The sequence below is a fragment of the Chrysemys picta genome, chromosome 9 (assembly GCF_011386835.1).
Source record: "Chrysemys picta bellii isolate R12L10 chromosome 9, ASM1138683v2, whole genome shotgun sequence".
Taxonomy (NCBI): domain Eukaryota; kingdom Metazoa; phylum Chordata; order Testudines; family Emydidae; genus Chrysemys; species Chrysemys picta.
Genome location: NC_088799.1, coordinates 554,741 through 578,563, shown reverse-complemented (window position 1 = coordinate 578,563; position 23,823 = coordinate 554,741). Strand labels below are relative to the sequence as shown.

The 23,823-nt window shown below is 42.8% G+C and overlaps 1 protein-coding gene across 17 annotated transcripts in view; it reads left to right on the top strand.

The window, feature by feature from the left end:
• The first annotated feature begins 10,141 nt into the window (after nt 1-10,141).
• Nucleotides 10,142-23,823, top strand: part of DLG1 (discs large MAGUK scaffold protein 1) — a 360,872-nt gene continuing 347,190 nt past the window's right edge. For 15 of the 17 annotated variants that reach the window (XM_065557446.1, XM_065557447.1, XM_005295649.5 and 12 more), the window contains exons 1-2: nt 10,811-10,976; nt 11,660-11,791. In XM_065557446.1, the coding sequence (XP_065413518.1) occupies nt 10,958-10,976; nt 11,660-11,791 (151 nt within the window). In that variant the 5' untranslated portion in view covers nt 10,811-10,957. Of the gene's footprint in view, nt 10,415-10,804; nt 10,977-11,659; nt 11,792-23,823 lie in introns of those variants that run through there. The other 2 variants (XM_065557448.1, XM_005295637.5) reach the window with 2 other exon arrangements.

The window sequence follows — 23,823 nt, the reverse complement described above, 5'->3', positions numbered from 1 at the left end:
GAGGACCTTCTCTGTTATCCAATAACAGCTTACTTTGCTTAAGAGCCTTTGGCGAGGGACCTTGTCAAAGGCTTTCTGAAAATCTAAGTACACTATAGCCACTGGATCCCCCTTCTCCACATGCTTGTTGACCCCCTCAAAGAATTCTAGTAGATTGTTGAGGCATGATTTCCATTTACAAAAACCATGTTGACTCTTCCCCAACAAATTATGTTCATCTATGTGTCTGACAATTATGTTCTTTACTATAGTTTCAACCAGTTTGCCTTGTACTGAAGTCAGGCTTACTGGCCTGTAATTGCCGGGATCACCTCTGGAGCCCTTTTAAAAGATTGGCATCACAGTAGCTATCATCCAGTCATTTGGTACAGAAGCTGATTTAAATGATAGGTTACAAACTACTGTTAGTAGTCCTGCAATTTCACATTTGAGTTCCTTCAGAACTTTTGGGTGAATACCATCTGGTCCTGGTGACTTCTTACTGTTTAGTTTATCAGTTTGTTCCAAAACTGCCTCTTATCACACCTCAATCTGGGACAGTTCCTCAGATTTGTCACCTAAAAAGAATGGCTAAGATTTGGGACTCTCCCTCACATCTTCAGTCGTGGAGACCGATGCAAAGAATTCATTTAGTTTCTCTGCAATGTCCTTATTGTCCTTGAGTGCTCCTTTAGCATCTCAATCATCCAGTGGCCCCAGGCTTCCTGCTTCTGATGTAGTTAAAACATTTTTTTGCTATTACTTTTAGAGTCTTTGGCTAACTGTTCTTCAAATTCTTTTTTGGCCTTCCTAATTATATTTTTACACTTCATTTGCCACAGTTTATGCTCCGTTCTATTTTCCTCAATAGGATTTAACTTCCACTTTTTAAAGGATGCCTTTTTGCCTCTCCCTGCTTCTTTTACTTTATTGTTTAGCCATGGTGGCACTTTTTTGGTTCTATTACTATGTTTTTTAATTTGGGGTATACATTTAACTTGAGCCTCTATCATGGTGTCTTTTAAAAAGTTTCCATGAACCTTGCAGGGATTTCACTTTTTGCGCTGTACATTTTAATTTCTATTTAACTAACCTCTTCATTTTTGTGTAGTCCCCCTTTCTGAAATTAAATGCTACAGTGTTGGGCTGCTGTGGTCACTGTTACCAAGTGGTCCAGCTATAGTCACCTCTTGGACCTGATCCTGTGCTCCACTTAGGACTAAATCAAGAATTGCCTCTCCTCTTGTGGGTTCCAGGATTAGCTGCTCCAAAAAGCAGTCATTTAAGATGTCAAGAAACTTTATCTCTGCATCCCGTTCTGAGGTAACATGTACCCAGTCAATATGGGGATAGCTGAAATCCCCCATTATTATTGAATCAATTAGAAGTTATGAGGTGTAGAGGGAAGCTATAGACATTAGGGAAAACTCCATAGAAGGCATGGACAAAGAAAACAAGATGGATTTTAAGTATATCCAGAATAAAAGAATTCCTAACAGTGTAATGGGCCCATTACTAGACAGAGATGGTAAATTTGTTGTTAATGCAGATGAGGCTGAAGTGCTCAAAAATATTTTTGTACTGTACTTAGAGAAGCAGGATGATGTACTCTTATACATGAGGATGATTTACTTCCCAGTCCATTAGTAATTACGTTGGATGTTAAACAGCATCTACTAAGGATAAGCATTTTTAAATTAACAGACCCAGACCACTTGCACCCAAGAGTCCTCAAAGAGCTGGCTGAAGTGATGTCTGGTCCATGGGTGTTAGTTTTTACTAAATCTTGGAATACCATGGAAATTCCAGAAGACTGTAAGAGTGCTAATGTTCTGCCCATATTAAAAAAGTACATGCAGGATAACCCAATAACAATCCCAGGCAAAATAATGGACAAGCTGATATGAGATTCAATTAATAAAGAATTAACAGATAGGAATATAATAATAGAAAATATGTCTTTTCAAACAAATCTGATATAATTTTTCATGAGATTACAATTTTTATGATAAAGGTAACTGCAGAGATGTAATATACTTAGAGTTTTGTAAGGCACTTGACTTAGTACCGCATGACATTCTGATTAAAAAGCCAGCTCTATACAATATCAATAAAGCAAACAGTAAATGGATTAAGATCAAGCTGACTGACAGGCCTTAAAAAGTACTTGTCCATAGAAAATCATAATCGAATGGGGGATGTTTCTAGGCTCAACATTATTCACTATTTTTGTCAGTGATCATCAAGTAAATATAAAATCACTGCTGATAAAATTTGCAGATGACACAAAGATTGGTGGAGTGGTAGTTAATGATGAGGAAGGGCAGTCATACAGAGCGATCTGGATTGTTTGGGAACCTGGTCCCATTGAAACAAAATGTATTTTAATACAGTCAAATGTAAGGTCATATGTCTGGATGCAGAGAATGTAGACCAGTCTTATAGAATGGGGGACTGTATTTTGGAAAGCAGCAACTGTATCTTGTTAACTTGCTCAGGAGCCATGGAGGATAGCTATAAGGCAGGGGTGGGCAAACTACGGCCCGCAGGCTGGATCCAGCCTGCCAGCTGTTTTAAGCCGGCCCTCGAGCTCCCACTGGGGAGCGGGGTCTGGGGCTCAGCACTCCAGCGGGGAAGCAGGTTCGGGGCTGCTCTACGCGGCTCCAATGGCCCCGCTCCAATGGCCCCTTCCACGTAGGAGCCGGAGAAGGGACAAGCCGCTGCTTCTGGGAGCTGCTTGAGGTAAACACTGCCCAGAACCTGCACCCCTGAGCCTCTCCCCACACCCCAATTCCCTGTCTCAGCCCCGATCCCCCCCCACCCTCCGAACCCCTCAATCCCAGCCCTGAGCACCCTCCTGCATCCCAAACTCCTCATCCCCATCCCCACCCCAGAGCCCGTACCCTCAGCTGGAGCCATCACCCTCTCTGCACCCCATGACCCAGCCCGGAGCCCCCTCCTGCACTCTGAATGCCTCATTTCTGACCCCATCCCGGAGAGCGCACCCCCAACTAGAGTTCCCACCCCCTCCTGCATCCCAACCCCAATTTTGTGAGCATTCATGGCCCACCATACAATAACTTTATCCTAACAGTTTATTCCTATAGCTGAAATAGAAATGCTGGGAACTTAACAGTATTCTCTCAGGTGCAATAAGGTTTGAATAATTGCTTCCTGGCTTGTTGATCCCTCATGTTGGCTCTATCATTGATTTTTTTTTTCCATAGCACTACTTAGCAGCATCTGCTCTTCTCCTTCCTGTATGCATGTTCCTCCCATATCATCGATTCATAGAAAGGACCAATGTGATCATCTAGTCTGACTTCCTGTACAACACAGGTGACAGAACATTCCCAAAATATTTCCTAGAGCAGATCTTTCAGAAAAATATCCAATTTTGATTTAAAAATGGCCAGTGATGGAAAATCCAACGTGATCTTTGGTAAATTGTTCCAGTGGTTAATTACCCTCACTGTTAAAAATTTACACCTTATTTCCAGTCTGAATTTATCTAGCTTCTAGCCATTGGATCATGTTATACCTTTGTCTGCTAGACTGAAGAGCCCTGTATTATAAAATTTCTGTTCCCCATGTATAGTAGAACCTTAGAGTTATGAGCACCTTGGGAATGGCGGTTGTTCGTAACTGAAATATTCATGACTGAACAAAACATTATGGTTCTTTCAAAAGTTTAAAACTGAACATTGACTTAATACAGCTTTGAAAGTTTAGTATGCGGAAGAAAAATGCTGCTTTTAACCATCTTAATTTAAATGAAACAAGCACAGAAACAGTTTCCTTACCTTGTCAAATCTTTTTTGTTAAACTTTCCCTTTATTTTTTTAGTAGTTTACGTTTAACATAGTATGGTACTGTATTTGCTTTTTTGGGGGGGCTCTGCTGCTGCCTGATTGTGTACTTTTGGTTCCAAATGAGGTGTGTGGTTGACCGGTCAGTTCATAACTCTGGTGTTCATATGCAGCCCATGTGACCTCTTCAGGTCCATACAGGTAATATATATATTGTGTGGATGCGGCCCACATAATACATAGAGAGCTGCATATGTGTCCCACAATTGATACTAGTCAGCTCTGTGTTCTTGGGGAACCAGGGCGCAATATCCAGCCTGTCTGACTCATGAAAGACACCCCCCCCCCCAGCCTTTGCTTGAACCAAAACTGATCAGAGAAAAGACTTGCAGAGAGCAGTGAAGGGTGGTGGGAGACACACCTAGACCCCTCCTGACAAGGGTGACAAGAACAAAGGCAACTCCCCTAGCCTCATCTGCATCAAAGATGGGACAGGGAGGCATCTCCATTCGCCTACAGAATGGAGAACAGAGATTCCAAGGCAAGAACCGCACTGAACTCTGGGACCAGAAAAGCAGGGAAGCACTGCATGATGGGGGATCTCTGCTCCAGATGTTAATGAACCTGCCTGCACCCACCCAGCTCAGCAGTTATCAGACCAATTCTAGTAATGAATCCTTGATTGATATCCAAAATACTGAAGCAGCCTAATTGCATTGTGAGCTCCCTGGAAGGAACATTGCCCATAGCCAGGAGTGATCAGCTCTTATTGTCTAGCCTAAAGAAAACCCTTGAGTCATCAATTTACCCATAAACAAATCTAGTGTTCTCCCTTGAACCATTGTATTTTCCCTACAAAAATCCCTACTCATGCTCCAGTAAGTGTTCTGATGCTTGGATCCAAACTATGCATCAGTTCCACTGGGACTCCATCTTCTCCTGACTGATCATGCTGGGGGCTCTGCCTGTCTCCAGCACTCAGGACCCTGAGCTACCACCATCAACTGGGAACCCCGACCAGTTCAAGCTTCATCGAAGTGGTGAGATCCCTCTCTTTCTCTCTCTCTCTTTTCTTTTCTACCTCAGGTATTAACCTTTAGTAATGTAACTGTTATGTTGGTTTAGCCCTCCTTGTGTCGTTATCACTATTATTCAATAAATAACTTTTATGGTTAAGCTGGTTGCTTCTCTCTCTCTCTCTCTGAACTTTACTCTTTCGTGTTTTTAGCTTCCCCATTTACTCTACAGCAACGCTTCTTTTACCTAAGCTAAAGATCCCTGTAGCGCCCAAAAATACTGTGGGGTTTGCTCATCAAGTGGGTTACTACCTGAACAGTTGTGATGTGAAAGTGAGGATAGGGACATGCTGAACCTAGGACATACGAAGGTGGCAGCTTGAAAGTGCTGCTGAACCCAGACTACTGAGTCCAGGAGCATATAAGGGTGGCAGCCTGGAAGTGCTGCTTGACCCAGCCTGCTCATTGACCCGGTCCGCTCAGAGGGGTGTGTGTGGGTGTGTGTGCGCGCGCGCGCATCTGGTTCTGGGGCTGGAGGAACCCAGCCCTGGGGAAGCTAGTTCCTGCAGGATAGCTCCATTGGGAGTGGACTTGCAGAAGGGAGGAGTAGAGCTCCATATGAAAACACAAGCAGTACAGAATGGGCAAAACTGGTAACAAATGGTAAATAGGTTGAGAACCACTGACTTAAACAGTTGAAGATTCTTGAGTCTTTTGACTATAAAGCATATTTCCCAATTCTTTAATCATTCTCATGACCTTTCTCTGAACCCTCTCCAAGATATCAACATCCTTCCTGAATTCCCCCATAATTTTTCCAACCCAAGAATTACATGATTGTGCTCATGCATGAGAGCCAGAAAGTGAAAGTGACCAGTGATTTTTGCTTACATAAGCTGAATGAACTGTAAAAATTAACAAAAGCCAAACATAATGAAGGTGAATTAGGTTTAAAAAGTTCTTTTAGTTTCAATAATCGAACAGTGATCACCATTAAGAAGTCAACATTTGCACGGTTACCAGACACTAGTATCTGAGAAGCCATAGTTATTTCTTATGCTTAGAAGGGGACAATGATTCTTAAGCTTCTTTAGCACAGAACACATTATAAAATGGATATTGTCTCATGAATATTTCCCAGCATTCACTGTCTCTCAGGCAACCTGCCTTCCCATTCACAATTGTGCAGGTTATCTCTGTCTCAGTTCAGGGCAACTGCATCTGTATTCCTCCCACCTGGTCCACCAACAGCACCCACTGCAGTTTCCCTGCTACTCAGCCATCATCTCTCTTGGGCAGAGACCTGGATCTCTTTCCCTCCTGACCAGGGTTTTCCCCAGCTGCACTGTTTCCTGCCTACTCTGTGTTATCCATAGTAAACCAGTCTGCCTAAAAGGCCAGCATTGCACTTTGCTTTCTCTCCAGAGGCTATTAACAGTGTAATATCCTGCAGTTATAAATTACCATACGGCTCTTTTTAAGCAAGTACATTTATTCCTACTATGAAAGTATTACAGAGCAACATATTAGAAACCATAAAAGACATATGCTATACACATGTTAAAAAGCTTACCAGAGTCACCCCCAACTCCAACATTGTGCTCTGGTAGGTGTCAGTCCTTCCAATCCTTCTGCAAGATTGGGCTCCCTGCCTTGGGCAGAACGAAAGCCCTAAGTCAGATTAAACTCAGGCTATTTATCTGAAAGTCCTTTCTTTGTCTGTTGGTCTCTGGAGAATCCAGTTGAGTTAATACATACAAGCATCTCCAGAAGGTGATACCTCTGTGTGGGGTGATGGGAAAGCAGTTACAACCTGCCTGATTTACCTTAGTCACCACCTGCTGTTTTTAATTCCTGGAGGAGCTGTGGTAGCCTTCCCCCATGGTGTAGAACACAATCATATATAAACCATTCATTTAAAACAATGGACCCCATTGCAGTATCTGTCACATCTCCCCCCTAGAAAGGTTACATACAATCCCAACCCACAATAATACATACACTTAATACAATACAGTCTTTCAAGAATATTGCAGGAAATTTCCATATCTGTCACAACCTCTTCCCATGTCTGATTATATAATATCACTTTGGCAAATACTGAAAAATGCTTACATGATAAAGTTACATTAAGAAACTATTTAATGTAATTTTAGCATCTTTTAATGCTATTTATAAGCCAGAGATAATGAGCAGCCAGCACCATTTGACCAACCAGCTCTCCACAGACCAACAACAAATGCTCCCTAGGCCATAATTTGAGAACCTCTGGAATAGGTGCAGTATCTTAGGTACTGCTGGGTAGTAACCCATGGGCAAATGTTAAATGATTGCAGTGCAGTCAGTAATCCATTCCATAATTGAGTAATCTGGGCCAAGATTTAGGGAGATCCTGTGTGGTGCAACTGTAGCGCCGGTTATGTTCGTCAGTCTGAGAGCTAGATACTCAGGGGGCTAAGAATCGGTGTGTGTCGCCTTTCTGAATAAAAAGTGCTGTTTTCATTCACTGTAATTGAGTCCTGTCATACTTCTACCATGAGGGACATTATGGTGGTGACCACTGACAATAGCATTATTCACAAGAAAATGTATATGTTTAAACATATTGTTTTTAATCTGATGTGCCCTTATGATGTGCCCTTCATGTATGCTGGCTGAGCTCAATTCTTTGCAAAGTGCCCTCATGCCTTTTGTCTCTGCTAAGAACAGGAATGTTATGTGGGTGGCTGCACAGAGAGTTTGTTGCTTAGTCAGGGTGGCAGCAAATGCATAGACACATAGATATAAGGTCACTGATGCTAGGCCAGACCTTGTTATGCCTCTGCAAACCATAGAAATGTAGACCCGGAAGGGACTTTGATATGTTATCTAGTCCATTCTTCTGCACTGAGGCAGTACTAAGTATTATCTAGACCAGTGGTTATAAACCTGCGGCCTGCGGGCCACTTGCAGCCCAATCAGCACACAGCTGCAGCCCATGTGACATCCTCAGTGTCATATAGGTAGTATATATATTGTGTGGATGAGGCCCACAAAACATATAGAGAGCTGCATATGCAGGCCACAAAGGTAAATAGGTTGAGAACCACTGATCTAAACCATCCTTGGCAGATATTTGTCTAATCTCGTCTTAAAACCTCCGAAGACAGAGATTCCACAACCTTCCTAGGTAATTTGTTCCAGTGCTTAACTGCCCTTTCAGTTAGGAAGTTTTTCCTAATGTCTAACCTAAATTTCCTTTGCTACAATTTAAGCCTATTGCTTCTTGTCCTGTGCTCAGTGGTTAAGGAGCACAATTTATCACCCTCCTCTTTATAACTACCTTTTTATATACTTGAAGACTGTTATCATGTCCTCCTTTAGTCTTCTCTTCTCCAGACTAAACACATCCAATTTGTTTTCAATCTTTCTTAGTAGGTCATGTATTCTAGACCTTTAATCATTTTTGTTGCTCTCCTCTAGACTTTCTCCAGTTTGTCCACATCTTTCCCAAAGTGTGGTGCCCAGAACTGGACACAATATTCCAGTTGAGAACTTATCAGTGCTGAGTAGAGTGGAAGAATTACTTTGTCTTGCTTACAACACTCCCGCTAATACATCCCAGAATGATGTTTGTCTTTTTTTGAAACAGTATTACATTTAGTTGGTGATCCACTGTCTCCTAGATCCTTTTCTGTACTACTCATTCCAAGACAGTTGTTTCCTAGTTTGTATTTATGTAATTGATTATTAATGTGAAGACCTACAGAGTAGTTGCTAACTTTTCACAGGAGGTTGGAAGTCAGCTTCATTTTGTATTCTGTCTGATGGTCATGGTTTTTCTATCATGTGATATTTCATCTCTGTATATCATTGGTGAGACCATTCTAGAATACAGTGTCCATTTCTGATGTCCAGACTGTGAAAGGACATTGAAAAACTAGAAAGGATTAAAAAAAAAAAAAAAAAAGCTACAAGAATGATTTGAAGTCTGGAAAGTTTGACTTACAGAGAAGGACTAAAGAAGTTCAGTTTATTTATTTTATCCAAGGTTTAGAGGTGATTTGATTATGGTATAAAAGTACTCACGCAGGGAGACGATTTCTGATAGTGGAGGACTCTTTAAATTGGCAGACAAAATCATAAGATCAATGCCAGGCAGTTGAAGGTTGAGAAATTCAGACTAGAAAAAAGGCTCTAATTTTTAGCAATGAGGGTCATTAACCATTGGGACAATTTACCTACCAACCTGATAGATTCGTTATCCCTTAAAGCCATTGGATGTGTTTCTAAAAGAGAGATTGTAGCTCACCAAGAAGGTATGCCTTGATAAAAGGATTAGTGGGTGGAATTCTCTAGTTTGCCTTATAGAGGAGATTAGACTAGAAGATCATAATGGTCCCTTCTGGCCTTAAAAATCTAGTGCTTTAGGGCCACATGCTATTTTCACCCACTAGTTCCTGCTTCTCCTCTGTCGGTTGCATCAGATGAGACACTGCATGCTCTTGGATGGGAGTTGCTGAAATTTTTCATACCACAGCACAAATATAAGGTTATGGTCCTTAATTTCTGCACTCCTGAGTGTCTCTTTAAGAAATTCCTTATACTAGGCTTTAATTGTGTGTTGGGTGTTGACAGGAGGCCAGCAGCCTTCAGCACTTTGTGCACCAGGGCCGGCTTTAGGAACTGTGGGGACCGATTTGAATACCCTGTGGCGTTCCGGGACTCTGGCAGGAGAGGGGGGTCTTTCACTTGCTTCGGGTCTTCCGCGGCACTGAAGGAGCCCCCGCCGGCGAAGACCCAGAGCGAGTGAAGGACCGCCTGCTGCCGAAGACCAGGTCTGCCGCTGGTTGAGTAAAAAAACATTAAAAAGGTGCCTTAGGCACAGGGCATCGGGGGAATCGGCCTAAAGCCGGCCCTGTTGTGCACCCCTATTGAACTGGTGTTAAATTCTAGGGGAATACAAAGGGCGTGTGTGAATATGTGTAACTATCTTGTAGCCCCCAGCACTGTATGAATCTCCTGGCACCACAAGAATGTAATTAAAGAAACAGCTTTTGCAATAGCCCAGGACAAGGGCCATTTTTCTTGCAGCCCACAGCCCTTTTTACAACTGCTGTCCAACCAATAACGGTAAGAATGGGAACCTGCCCTGTTCTGCGGTCCCCACCTCGGTACTTCTGGGTGTGTGACCCACCCCAGCCTGCGAGCAACTCACGCGGCTATAGCGACGGCCCGGGCTTCCGACCTACACCTGCATATCGGCCCCTGGTGGTTTTTGAAGCCCCTTCCCAGACCGCACGGAACAACCGCTGCAGGGGTGTGTGTGTGTGTGCGTGTGCGTGCGCGTGCGGGGGGGGGTAGCCATTCCCGCACCTGTTGCGTTTCTCATTCAAGGGCCAACTGTGGCTGGAGGCTCGCGCTCAGCCCGCGAGCCCCATTGCCGGGAGGGGCTTCGCGCCCTGCCCCGGGCGCACACGCGGCAGCCGGCGGGGCGCATTCCTGCAAAGACTGGACGTCATACGTGCGCGCGGGGCCGCACGCGGCTGCAGCCCCCTACCCGGCTCTCCGAAGGGGCGGGCGCGGCCCCTTTAAGCCGGCGGGGCGCACTCACCTTGCCGCCCCCTTTAGGTACCAGCCCTGAGCCGCGCTGACTCCTGATTGGGCGGCCGCCGGCCCGGTCACGTGGGGGCGGCTAGTCTCTCCACAGCCTCCAGGCCGCCATTTTGGCTGGAAAGTTTGGAATTTCCAGCGGAGCGAGGCGGCGGTGGGAGGGAGCGCGCGAGAGCAGCCCCCGCCGCGCGGCCGTGAGGGAATCTCGAGCGCCCGGGCCCCCTTCTCCCCCGGGGGGCTCCGAGAGGGTAGCCGCCGCCGCCGCCTGAGCTCCGAGGCGGCTGCCCCGTCCCGGCTCCGCTCCGGACCCCCGGGGTCTGGTCGCGACCTGCCCTCGGGTGTGGGGGAAGGCTCCTCCGAGCCCGGCGGGGCCGGGCAGAGCGCGGGCCGCCCCCGCCGCAGTCCTAGCCCGCGCTGTCGGGTCTCGCTGCCGGTCTTTGTCCCGCGCAAAGTTTGGGAGGGCGGCGGCCGGGCGCTCCCTGCCCGAGCCGAGCGGCCGGAGTCCGGCTGTGCCTTACTCCCTGGGGTCGCTTCGGGCGCGGGCTGCTGCTGCGGAGCACCATGCCTGTCCGGAAGCAAGGTGAGACCCCGCGGCCCCCCGCGCGGCGGGAACTCCGCCGGCCGCGTGCAGCCGCTGCGTCCCGCAAACTTTCTCCCAGCGCAGCCGTGTGGCGCTGGGTGGGTGCAGCGCGGAGTGACCCGAGCAGTTGTTTAAACTGGCGTTCGTTGACAGCTGCCCCTGCATGCGGATATGCTGCGCGCATTTTCCCTGCTAATGCAAATGTTTGTTTCATATGCGAGTGGTTTCACTCTAGTCTTTTTCTTTCACGTAATACAGAGTCTGACCTGTGTTTGTACTGGGGAAATCTGTGTCAGCCAAGCAGAAATCTGCACATCCCCCTTTGTGACTCTAAAGTTTGAAGCTGTGCAGATTGTTACTGAAATCCTTTGATCAGATGAGTCAGTTACGGAGTAGGCAGCTCTATAGTGTTATCAGATGTGCACGTGGGCAACGTCATTCTTTCATTAAAAAAACTGCTTTAGAAAAATCTTCTGCCTTTTTGAAAAAAACACGTCTACTTGTGCAATTTATAAACTGGTAATAAAGAACTTCTGAGGAACTTGGTAGTTATTTAAGTTGGGTTAATGAGGGTGTGATGTAAAGAATTGCTGTATTGACTAAAGTTGGTGCAGTTCTGATAGTTTTCCCCTTATGTTATGGTGGTGTTTAGTATTAATTTTTTGTTTTATTTTTGCTTGCAGATACCCAGCGAGCTCTGCGCCTCCTGGAGGAATACCGCTCCAAATTGAGCCAAAGTGAGGACAGACAGCTGAGAAACTCCATAGAGCGTGTCATTACTATCTTCCAGAGCAACCTTTTCCAGGCTTTGATAGGTAGTTGTCAAAACTTTTTCTTATACTCTATTCCAGTTTTTGCTCGCAGCCTTAGATATACATACTGGTATGATGGACAGCTTATAACAGGTACTTTTAGTGCGACTCTTGATGTAACAGATTTAAATGGAAAAGATTTAAATTACCAAGGTTCTGTTGTAGAAATGTAGGGGCAATCAGAATACGCAGAACTTTGTTTTCAACATTTTCTTTAAAAGCACGCATGTACTTGTTGTTTTTTCCCTGCTTCTTTTCCTCTGACAAACCCTAGTCTTGCTTTGAGTTTGTCACATTAAAGAAAAGCTTGTGACAATGACCTCATCTTCATTGCCAACTTCCATTTCAGAAGTTCTCTACTAACACAAGTTTAAATTTCTGAATTGGAACAGTTCAGACCTTTTTCTTGTACTTCTCTTTGCTAGTCAGTTGGGGGCAGTCTATCTTGTGGTGAGAGGCTAAGCCAAGCTTTGAGGGACACATGTATCAAGGTTCATTAGTGGGTCAAACCTCTGAAGCTTTACACGTAGAGGCATTTGGGGTTATGCAATAAGTAAACCCCTTTGAACTTCTCTGTAGTATTTTAATTGGAAGACTTAGTATTGGCTAGCAGACTTATAATTCTTTTTCCCATTGGAAGTCCCTAAAATAAAATTCTACCTTTTGATCCCTCTCTCCAGCAAACAAAAAATTGCTTTTTCTAACTGCTCCCACTCAGAGACCTAATGACTTTCCTTTAGGCCAAAGCAGCTGAATGTGGCTTAAAACCATTCAGTGCCACTCCTTGCAACTGATCAGAGGTTCACAGCAGTATAGGACAAGACAATTGATTGCTGTCTGCTTTGGTTCTTAGGGCCTAAACTCTGGTCTCTTGCATGGCAGTTGTTGGCCTTCAATATTGTAGCTTGTGAACCATGGTGCTTTTTTTCATTTCTGCTCTCACACTATCCACATCTTAAGTAAGAAAGCAGTCTTATCAGCTTTGTAGTAACTGGGTAAAACTTTAATCTGAATCTGATGTCACATTATATAAAAGAGAAGTAAAATGCACTGTCTTCTGTTTGCAAGAGGAGGAAGCAAAGATATGTTGCTGCAAGTGGCACTAACCAGATGGCGTGTAGCATTTATAGTAAGGGTCTGTCAATGTTGCTTTTATGAATCACTTTGCAGGGCTTTATAGCTAGTCCTGTTCAGATCAAATATGGTGAAACTGCTTGGCGCACAAGTTAGAGAGACAAAGTGGGTGAGGTAATATCTTTTATTGGACCAACTTTGTCGGTTGGTGAGAGAGACAACCTGGGTCTGACACGGCTATAACTACACTGCATACAACACGGCGCACAAATTGTCAGCTCAAATGCATCGGTGATTTAGATAATGGTATAGAGAGTACACTTATAAAGTTTGCAGACGATACCAAGCTGGGAGGAGTTGCAAGTGCTTTGGACGATAGAATTAAAATTCAAAATGATCTGGAGAAACTGGAGAAATGGTCTGAAGTAAATAGGATGAGATTCAATAAGAACAAATACAGAGTACTCCATTTAGGAAGGAACAATCAGTTGCACACATACAAAATGGGAAATGACTGCCTAGGAAGGAGTACTGCGGAAAGGGATCTGGGGGTCATAGTAGACCATAAGCTAAATATAAGTCAACAGTGTAACACTGTTGCAAAAAAAACTAAAAGTGAACATCATTCTGGGATGTATTAGCAGGAGTGTTGTAAGCAAGACAGGAGAAGTAATTCTTCCACTCTACTCTGTGCTGATTAGGCCTCAACTGGAGTATTGTATCCAGTTCTGAGCACCACATTTCAGGAAGGATGTGGACAAATTGGAGAAAGTCCAGTGAAGAGCAACAAAAATGATTAAAGGTTTAGAAAACATGACATATGAGGGAAGATTGAAAAAATTGGGTTTTAGTCTGGAAAAGAGAAGACTGAGAGGGGACGTAACAGTTTTCAAGTACATAAAAGGTTGTTACAAGGAGGAGGGAGAAAAATTGTTCTTAACTTCTGAGGATAGGACAACAAGCAATGGGCTTAAATTGCAGCAAGGGAGGTTTAGGTTGGACATTAGGAAAAACTTCCTAACTGTCAGGGTGATTAAGCACTGGAATAAATTGGCTGGGAATGGTGAACCGCAGCCACTGGGAGCTGCGGATGGTCTTGCCTGCGGGCAATCAATGTAAACAGTGTCTCACGGCCCACCAACGGATTACCCTGATGAGCCACAGGTTGCCCACTGCTGGTCTAGATAATACTTAGTCCTGCCATGAGTGCAGGGGACTGGACTAGATGACCTCTCAAGGTCCCTTCCAGTCCTATGATTCTATGATATCTGGAATTTTTTTAATGAATGAGAAAAACAATGTAGTGTCTTTTGGATGATGATTCTGTATAGTTCTAGCATTCCTTCTTTCTCCACTACTGTAAAAGTAATTGATTTAATAGGATCACCTTGCATCCCTTTGTGTGAAGTCATTGTAGCACATACAGCTGTTCAGGAACTGCCTGCTCCACAACAGGTAAGAGAGAAATAGTGTGTCATTCTTCACTTGGAATTTCATTGTTTTTATGAGATGCAATCTAGATCCAAAGATGAGGAAATTCATGCCTTTAAGAATGTTCTATGAATTTTAATGGAGTCTCATTTTTAAATGATTTTTTTAATTTAGCAAACAAAGTTTAGCCATTTTGATTGTAAAGATAAAGATTGCTGTCTGTGGAGGTGGAATGAACCTTCATTTTTTCCCTTCTGGAGAGTTTTTATTGTAAATTTTCTCATGCAGATTGATCCTGCAGTACCTTAATACCTCTAAGGCTATGTCTACAATACCACATATGTTGGTATAACTTACGTCACTCAGGCTGTGAATAAGCCATCCCCCTGAATTGGGAGATGTCTTTAGCCATTGTGAAGATTCCAAATGGCGGACTACATATGGAATCAGGTGAAAACTGTATTTCCAGGAGTAAGTGTTTTACTGAAGAATTCCAAATTAAAACAGTGAGGTAGTTAAGCAAATATTTATCTCTAGTTTAGAGAGTTCTGTGAAATGCTTTTATTTAGACTTTCTTTAATTGCCATTTCCCAGAAACCAATCCAGTTAGACCTACCTTTCCATAGTGGATTCTGATAACATTAAATTAATATAAATATAGTGACCTTAATGTCAGTTTGAAAATGAATGGTGTAGTTTAAATTGACATTCATGATGGATTAGCTTTTCTCAATATAAGTAACTTCTCTTATTTAAAGCAACAGAGGGTCCTGTGGCACCTTTGAGACTAACAGAAGTACTGGGAGCATAAGCTTTCGTGGGTAAGAACCTCACTTCTTCTCTTATTTAGTTTCAGATTTGTTAGTCTCTAAGGTGCCACAAGTACTCCTCATTGTTTTTTCTCTTAGTTTGTGTTTTCTTAGTTGTATTTAGAATAGCCTTTTGTAGCTACTCTGAGTAGTTTATTATGGTTCAGTTTATTAAGTGGTAGAGGGAGAAGGGATAGGATTTGTTAACCTTAGTTTAATTAAAAATTTGATGTCCATCTGAGCTTAATTAGATGGAAGGCTAGAGGGAAGAATTTGTGTATATTTACATAACTGGTCTAATGCTACCAGGAAAGAGAGAGAATGATTTCTGCTTATAAACTGAGAGAAAATCATTTTTTGTAATAACCCAAACATGTTTATTTTGTTTAATGGCATTTCTGCTTTAGCAAGACTACTTATGGAAATGGTCTTTTATAACTGTAGGAGACAGTTTTCTATTCGCTGAATTGTTCATTCTCCTGTGAGTGGATTCCAGAAGTGCTCCTTTGCTTTACATCTGTGCTGAAGAAAAAGGAAAGTGGAACTTTAGAGTGCTCTTTCTATACCAGGACAGTAGAGAGCTGGCTCTGTTGCCTCTCTTTTTCCATCAGTTTTGTTCTCCAACTCCAATCAAAATAACACAGCAATTTTAAGTCATTTTTTAGCTAAGAACATGTAGACTGAGTTAACAACATAAGAATATAAGAAAGGCCGTACCGGGTCAGACAAAAGGTCCATCTAGCCCAGTATCCTGTCTACCGACAGTGGCCAATGCCAGTCCCCAGAGGGAGTGAACCTAACAGGCAATGATCAAGTGATTTCTCTCCTGCCATCCATCTCCACGCTCTGACAGACAGAGGCTAGGGACACCATTCCTTACCCGTCCTGGCTACTAGCCATTAATGGACTTAACCACCATGAATTTATCCAGTTCTCTTTTAAACTCTGTTATAGTCCTAGCCTTCACAACCTCCTCAGGTAAGGAGTTCCACAGGTTGACTGTGCGCTGTGTGAAAAAGAACTTCTTTGTATTTGTTTTAAACCTGCTGCCTATTAATTTAATTTGATGACCCCTAGTTCTTGTATTATGGGAATAAGTAAATAACTTTTCCTTATCCACTTTCTCCACATCACTAATATATAATATATTTTAAATATATTTTCTTTTTAATTCTTCACCTTCAGAGAAAACATTTTTAGTTGTTGAAAGTTCAGCTACTACATCTGGAATCCACATAGGTGGGCCCTTATGCCCAGGCAGAAGCCCACCAACTTCACTTGGACTTGGCATTGGGCATAAGGCAGTGTTTTTCAAACCGTGGGTCACGACCCACTACTGGGTTGTGGCATGTAAGGAGCTGGGTCACCTTGCTCTGTTCAGCACCGCTGACCAGGACGTTAAAAGTCCCATCGGTGGTGCTGCCCAGCTAAGGCAGCTAGTGCCTATCTTTACCGACGCTGCGCTGTGCCCCAGAAGCGACCAGCAGCGGGTCCAGCTTCTAGGCAGGGGGGCCACGGGGCTCTGCGTGCTGCCTAGGCCCCGAGCACTGGCTCCGCACTCCCATTGGCCGGCAATCGGCCAATGGGAACTGGGGAGGGGATGGGGGTGTGTGCCTGTGGGTGAGAGTCGCGCGGAGCTGCTTGCGTTCCTCCGCCTTGGAGCCAGACCGGCTGCTTCCAGGGAGCAGCGCGATCTGCGGTGCACCCTGGCTGCACCGCTGACCGGGAGCCGCCGGAGGTAAGTCCGCGCCCCAACCCCACATCTGCCATGCGGGCAGGGGACTGGACTCGATGACCTCTTGAGGTCCCTTCCAGTCTTATAATCTATGATAATCTATGATCTCAATCCCCTGCCCCAGCCCTGAAGCACCCCTTCCCGCGCCCCAACCCTCTGCCTCAGCCCTGAGCCCTCCCCACAACCTGGAACCCCTCTTGCACCCCAAACTCCCCTCATTCCTAGCCCAGAGCCCTGACCCTCTCCCCCATCCTGCCCCAGCCTTGAGGCCCCCCCCAAACCCGGAGCCCCTCCTGCACCCCAAACCCCTCAGCCCCAGCCCAGAGCCCTGCCCCCCCACCCCCTGCACCAAAACCCCAGCCCTGGGCCTCCCACAAACCCGGAACCCCTTCCCACACCCTGAACTCATTCCCAGCCCCACCCCACAGCCCTCACCCCTGCACCCCTACCCTCTGCCTCAGCCCTGAGCCCCTCTCACACCCCAAACTTCTCATCCCCAGTTCTGTTGGATCATGGGCATCAACAATTTTCTTCAACTGGTCCCCAGAAAAAAAGTTTGAAAACCACTGGCATAAGGTATGCCTTGTGGATGCTGCCTTTGCAGGATCAGGACCTAATTGATTTTACACTGTGTTATCAAATGTACACTGAAAAAGTTTTTTCCCCCCTTAGATTGTTAAAGTAATCTTAGCTGAAGCAAGGAAAAATAAGTTAGTGTCCCTTTGACTTGTAAATGAAATTACTAACAACAAAAATCAAACAAATCCAGGTTTTATAATAAAAATATTATTTTTGGATATTCTGTTCAATTCATAAAGGAGTACATCCAATGTTTTGGGTTATGTGAGAAACATAATCTGAGAAACAAAACTATTGTAAAATGCTGGCTTCACTCATATAAATTAGCTGACCACAGGCAGTGTTTATCTGAAACTTGGTAAGAAACACGAAACGTCCGTAATGGGATTGTAAGTCTTTACAGAATGAAGATCTACGGGTACAACTGTTGGGTGAGAAGCTTGCCCCAAATATTCTCCCCAGCTGCTGGAATTTGTACAAGAGTTCTGGCCTTGTGCCCCATTTGAGAGCTCAATCTTCTGTATCAGCCTCTGTCTAGTGCAGGGGTTCTCAACCTTTTTCTTTCTGAGCTTCCCCCAACGTGCTATAAAAACTACACGACCTACCTGTGCCACAACAAGAAGTTTTCTGCATATAAAACTCAGGGCCAGCATTAGGGGGTAGCAAGCAGGGCAGTTGTTTGGGGCCCCGCTACATTGCTCAGGCTTGGGCTTCAGCTCTAGGCGGCAGGGCTCAGGGCCCTGGGCTTCAGCCCCACACAGTGTAGCTTCAGCTTTGTACCCTGGGCCCCAGCTAGTCTGATGCTGGCCCTGTTTGGCGACCCACCAGCCCCCTGAAACCTGCCCTGAACCCCTGGTTGAGAACCACTGGTCTAGTGGATATTGTAAATCTTAAACTCCTTCAATCTTTAGCTGCTGGACACCCTCACCAGAACCTTACGTAATGAGGGACGGTCTGATCTATGCTATTCCCTTCCTCCAAGCTGCTATGCCATGTCTACACTAGGATAAAAAGATGCATTAACGAAACATGTTGGGAAAAAATATGTTAATTTTAACATATTTCATTAACGCATCTTTTTACCTTAGTGTAGACATAGCTCTAGTTGCTACAACTGAAAGGAGGGGGAAGAAGCCTCAGTAGTTTACTATTCTCCTCTTCTATGAATGATTCCAGTGCCTGCATTTGCTATTCATAGCTTTACCAAGAAGCAGTATAATTAAACTACAGACAATTTGAAGTGAAATAGATTCAGACTGGAAGTAATTCATATATTTTTCACAGTGAGGATCATTAACTATTGGAGCAGGATTTACCAAAGGATGTGGTGAATTCTCCATCACTTGAGGTCTTTAACTCAAGACTTGATGTCTTTCTAAATAAAAGATTGCTGTAGTTCTACCAGAAATTACTGGGCTTGATGCAGGAATCAGTGGGTGAAATTCTGTTGCATCAGCAGGTGACTAGATAATTATACATAGGGTTGTGAAATACCAGCAATTAGAATAACCAGTCCCGTTAATTTTGTTTAGCTGCTGTTTGCTAAAGCTGTGAACCACAAAGCACTGGATCTGGCTGTCTGCAGACAGAGGAAGAGACACTGCATTGTTTCATGTTGAAAGTGCTTTGCATCTGTAAGAGCTGGAAACTTAAGCTTGTATTTAAAACAAAAAATGATCTATAGAAATTTGTGGTAGAGGGTTTCACACTCCAGTGTGAGCTTCTCATTCATGGAAGAGTGGATTTTTAAATTCTGTTTTTTTGTCTTAAAACTGTAATTAAGATAGTTTCTTGATGTTGTTAGGATTGGAAGATTGAGAAACTTTCTGATATTTCTTTCTCTTACTCACACGTTCAAGTATGTTAGGTCAAAAGATAAATCATTATTTAAAAACTCAGTAAATATTTTAAGGATTGAGTATGGGATCCTCTTTGCTACAATTTCATTCAACAGTAAAAATTATCAAACTGTTCTTGAGGTTCTGTTTGCCAGCTGACCATAGCTGTGGCTTCTTCATTTTTTAGCTTGTAGGCAATGCAGTATTTGCATTGTCATAACTTATGCTACTACTGTATTTGTGTTTGACATGCTGCTTCTTTTGTTCTAACAGCTTGTACTTGCAGATTATGTGGAACTACTCGGGGATGTCTATATTAGAGACTTTTGCACAGGGGTAGGTACACTTGTGCAAACCCATAGGCCTTGTCTAGGATAGGGAAAAATATTTTTTAAATTAGGTATCCTAACATGATTTGAAATAAGAACAGGAGTACTTGTGGCACCTTAGAGACTAACAAATTTATTAGAGCATAAGCTTTCGTGGGCTACTGCCCACTTCTTCGGATGCATATATGCAGTAGCCCACGAAAGCTTATGCTCTAATAAATTTGTTAGTCTCTAAGGTGCCACAAGTACTCCCGTTCTTTTTGCGGATACAGACTAACAGGGTTGCTACTCTGAAACCTGTCATGATTTGAAATCTACTTAGCAGCTAGTGTAACCAAGGTAAAATCTTTAAAATCATAGTAGTTGGTTTTGATGTATCAGGGATTTTTGCACTGGTGTAGCTAGTTACTAAGGACAAGTCCCGGGTTACAAAGGGAAGACAGTTGCATTGGATAGAACTGGTATTGATCCATTCTTTCTGTGCACTTTTAGTCAGGGGCCTGTTATAATCAAGATAGTTAGATTACTGAAAACACCTTTTTAAGTAATTCTCTGATTAGAATGATAAGCAATGAGCCCTTGAGTTTTGTGTTAGGATGTGTGGGAGAGGAAGGATTTGCAGGTGTTCAGCATCTCTCAGAATCAGCCCATTGATCTGAGAAGTGTGTGTTTAAAAAAACAACAACCCTATTTGCAATTTCTTTCTAGGTGCATTAACTCTTGTTTTCATGTTTTTTTTACCTATTATTAAAAAGCATCAGTAAAGCTAAAGAAATTACCAGTAGAATCTAAGGCTTTGTCTACGCCGGAAACTGAACGACAAAACTTCTGTTGTTCAAGGGTGTGAACAGCGCTTTGTCGGCTGCCGACAAAGCTACCGCCGCTTTGTTGGGGGTAGAAGGTTTTTTTCGGTGGGAGAGCTCTCTCCTGCCAACAAACAGCGGCTACACTGCGCGCCTTTTAGCGGCACGGCTGTTGCAGCACAGCCGTGTTGCTAAATGGTGCAATAGTGTAAACAAAGCCTTTGGCCTTGTCTCTATTCAGTGTTGCACGGGTTGAACTAAAGGTGTGATTTAAAAAAACAACAACAAAAACTGGTGCAAAATCCTGCCTTGATTCTCTATTGATTTAAGGTATATTAAGTGTCCACAAGGGTTTTACTTCAGTTTAACTAAATTGCTTTTTAAGCCAATTTAATGTGAAATCAGTATGAATATCTGAATATAGATAGAATCATAGAATATCAGGGTTGGAAGGGACCTCAGGAGGTCATCTAGTCCTGTCTCCTGCTCAAAGTAGGACCAATCCCCAACTAAATCATACCAGCCAGGTCTTTGTCAAGCCTGACCTTAAAAACCTCTAAGGAAGGAGATTCCACCACCTCCCTAGGTAACCCATTCCAGTGCTTCACCACCCTAAAAGTTTTTCCTAATAGCCAACCTACTCTTAATTTAAAAGCAACATGGATCTGTTTCCTTTTTTTCCTCTGTAGGAATTAATGTTTATCTGAAAAGTTCAACTTTAAAAAAGTATCTTTAGTATACTGACTAGATGACTGGAAAAAATAACTCCAGGGCATGCCTGCTATTCTGAGTCAGTTATAAGTCTCAAATCTATAGCTGAAGTAACATTAAGTTTGGTGTAACCCTGGGTGGATTGATTTTAAAATCAAGCTAATGTAAATCACCGGTTTTAATCAGCAAGCAGGAAACCTTGGTTTAAATGATGTTAAACTTGATCTGCATTTGTACTTTTTAGTGAAGAAAGGGTCATTCTGTGGGTTGGTATAATCGTTAAAACATGTTGATTTACAACCAGATATACCTTAACTCTGTTAGCACATCTTTTTTGCTAAGCAGGAGGATACACTACACTTATATGCATATATTTAAATAATTTTATAGTTGAACATCCATTTATTCAGATTTGTATTTTTTATCTTTGTAAATCATTCACTGGGTATTATGTCATTCACTAACATTCATACATTGTTTGCAAAGAGTACATGTTTATAATACAGTAGGAAAGGGATAGTTATATACCATAAGTGCACATTAATAAAGCCATGATATTTTATGCACTCATATACAAATCATTATGTATATATAATACTAAAAGCATATCAGAAGCATCTAAAACTTGGGAGACTATTAATGTTTCCACTGAAATTTCATGTCCAAAGAAACCTATAATGACAATAGCACTTTTCAGTGGTGAGCCTTACACAGAAAAGAGGACCGACATTAGGTTACCAAACTTACATTAAAAAAACACAAGGAAATGCAGAATTTAGGGTTAAATTTGAATCTGAACTCACTCTATTTTATCTAGGTATTGCATGTGTTTCAGAAACAGGCTGCATAATATTCTGTTCAGTAGCTATGCCCATCAGTGCGGTACCTAAGAACAGAACGTAAGAACAGCCATACTGGGTCAGACCAATGGTCCCTCTAATCCAGTATCCTGCTTTCTGACAGTGGCTGGTACCAGATGCTTCAGAGGGAATGAACATAGCAGGACAATTATCAAGTCCATCCACTGTCGTCTAGTTCCAGCTTCTGGCAGTCAGAGGTTTAGGGACATGTAGAGCCTGGGGTTGCATATCTGATATAAGCAACAGAGGGCCCTGTGGCACCTTTGAGACTAACAGAAGTATTGGGAGCATAAGTCTCAAAGGTGCCACAGGATCCTCTGTTGCTTTTTACAGATTCAGACTAACACGGCTGCCCCTCTGATATCTGATATAATAGATGATATGTCCAGAAGACCAACTTCTCTCTGAACTTCCCTGATTTATTGTGTTCACATAAGGGTGGATAAAATTGATATTTTTTAAAATCAGATTTTTATTCTAATTTAAATAAAAATCCAATTTAAATTATTTTTATTTTAAAAATAAACCTGTTCAATTAAATTTGAAGTTATGAAAACCCACGTTAATGGCTAAACTTAGTATAATTTATTAAAATCATTTAAATAAATAAAAATATATGGCGCATCAATGAGCCCTCAAATTTTAATGAGTTAAAGGATGCTGCTTTTTTATTATATACACAACTAGGAGGGAACATTTTTTACTTCTGAGGTCAACTCAAGCATTATTAATGTCTCAATATTATGAACTGCAAAGTATCAATATTCTTTTCAGTCTTTACAATGGCAAGAAAGGCAGATATTTACATTTTTCCAAATGTAAATATTATCAATTTCTGTTGCACAGAAATGGTTTTGCCTTAATTACTTTTGGTTTTAGTTTAACTAGCAGAGAGAATATTTTCTTTATTTGGACTAGTACATTCAAAATTGAGAAACCAACTGGGAGTTGAAAAAGCAGGAAATCTTGTTTTCCTCTTCCAATCGAGGAATAAAACACAGGTGGGAGAGAAGATCTACTATTTCTAAAATCTTGAAGGACATGGGGCCAGATTTTCAAAGATATTTATTTTGGTGCCTAAAGATGCATGCAGGTGGCTACTGGGATTTTCAAAAGCACCTAAGCAGGTTAGGTGCCTAACTACCATTGAAATCAATATGCATTAAGTTCCTAACCTGTTTAGGCACTTTTGAAAATCCCAGTAGGCACTTACTGGCATCTTTGGACACCTAAATACCTTTCAAGTATCAGAGGGGTAGCTGTGTTAGTCTGGATCTGTAAAAGCAGCAAAGAGTCCTGTGGCACCTTATAGACTAATAGACGTATTGGAGCATCAGCTTTCGTGGGTGAATACCCACTTCGTCGGATGCATCTTTGCTGCTAAATACCTTTGAAAAACTGGCCCAATGTGTCCAGAAACAGTCAGTTCACTAGCTACAGTTAATACTTCGTTTAATAAATCAGTTTTAAAAGTAAAATGTGTTTTGATATTGTTTTTTCTTGTTACCAGCACATTTAAGATACTTTTATTTAATTAACAAAAACAATTGGAAAGTGCTGTTTTTGAACATTAACTGATTTCCAGTTTTCATCCAAATTCAGCTAGACAAATCCAGATTAAAAATCTTCATCTCCCACCAACAAAGCTTCCTGCCCTTCGTTGGAGGTGGTTTTATTTTGTTGGGGTAGGCGGATCTCTGCAGCTCTGAGCCCCCACAGGTGGTGGGGGCACCAGAGATCCCAGCCACCCCGCAGCTACCCAGCCCCTTCCCATTTTATCATGGATATTTTTAGTAAAAGTCAGGGACAGGTCAAGGGCTTCCGTGAATTTTTCTTTATTGCCCATGACCTGCCCGTAGCCTTATA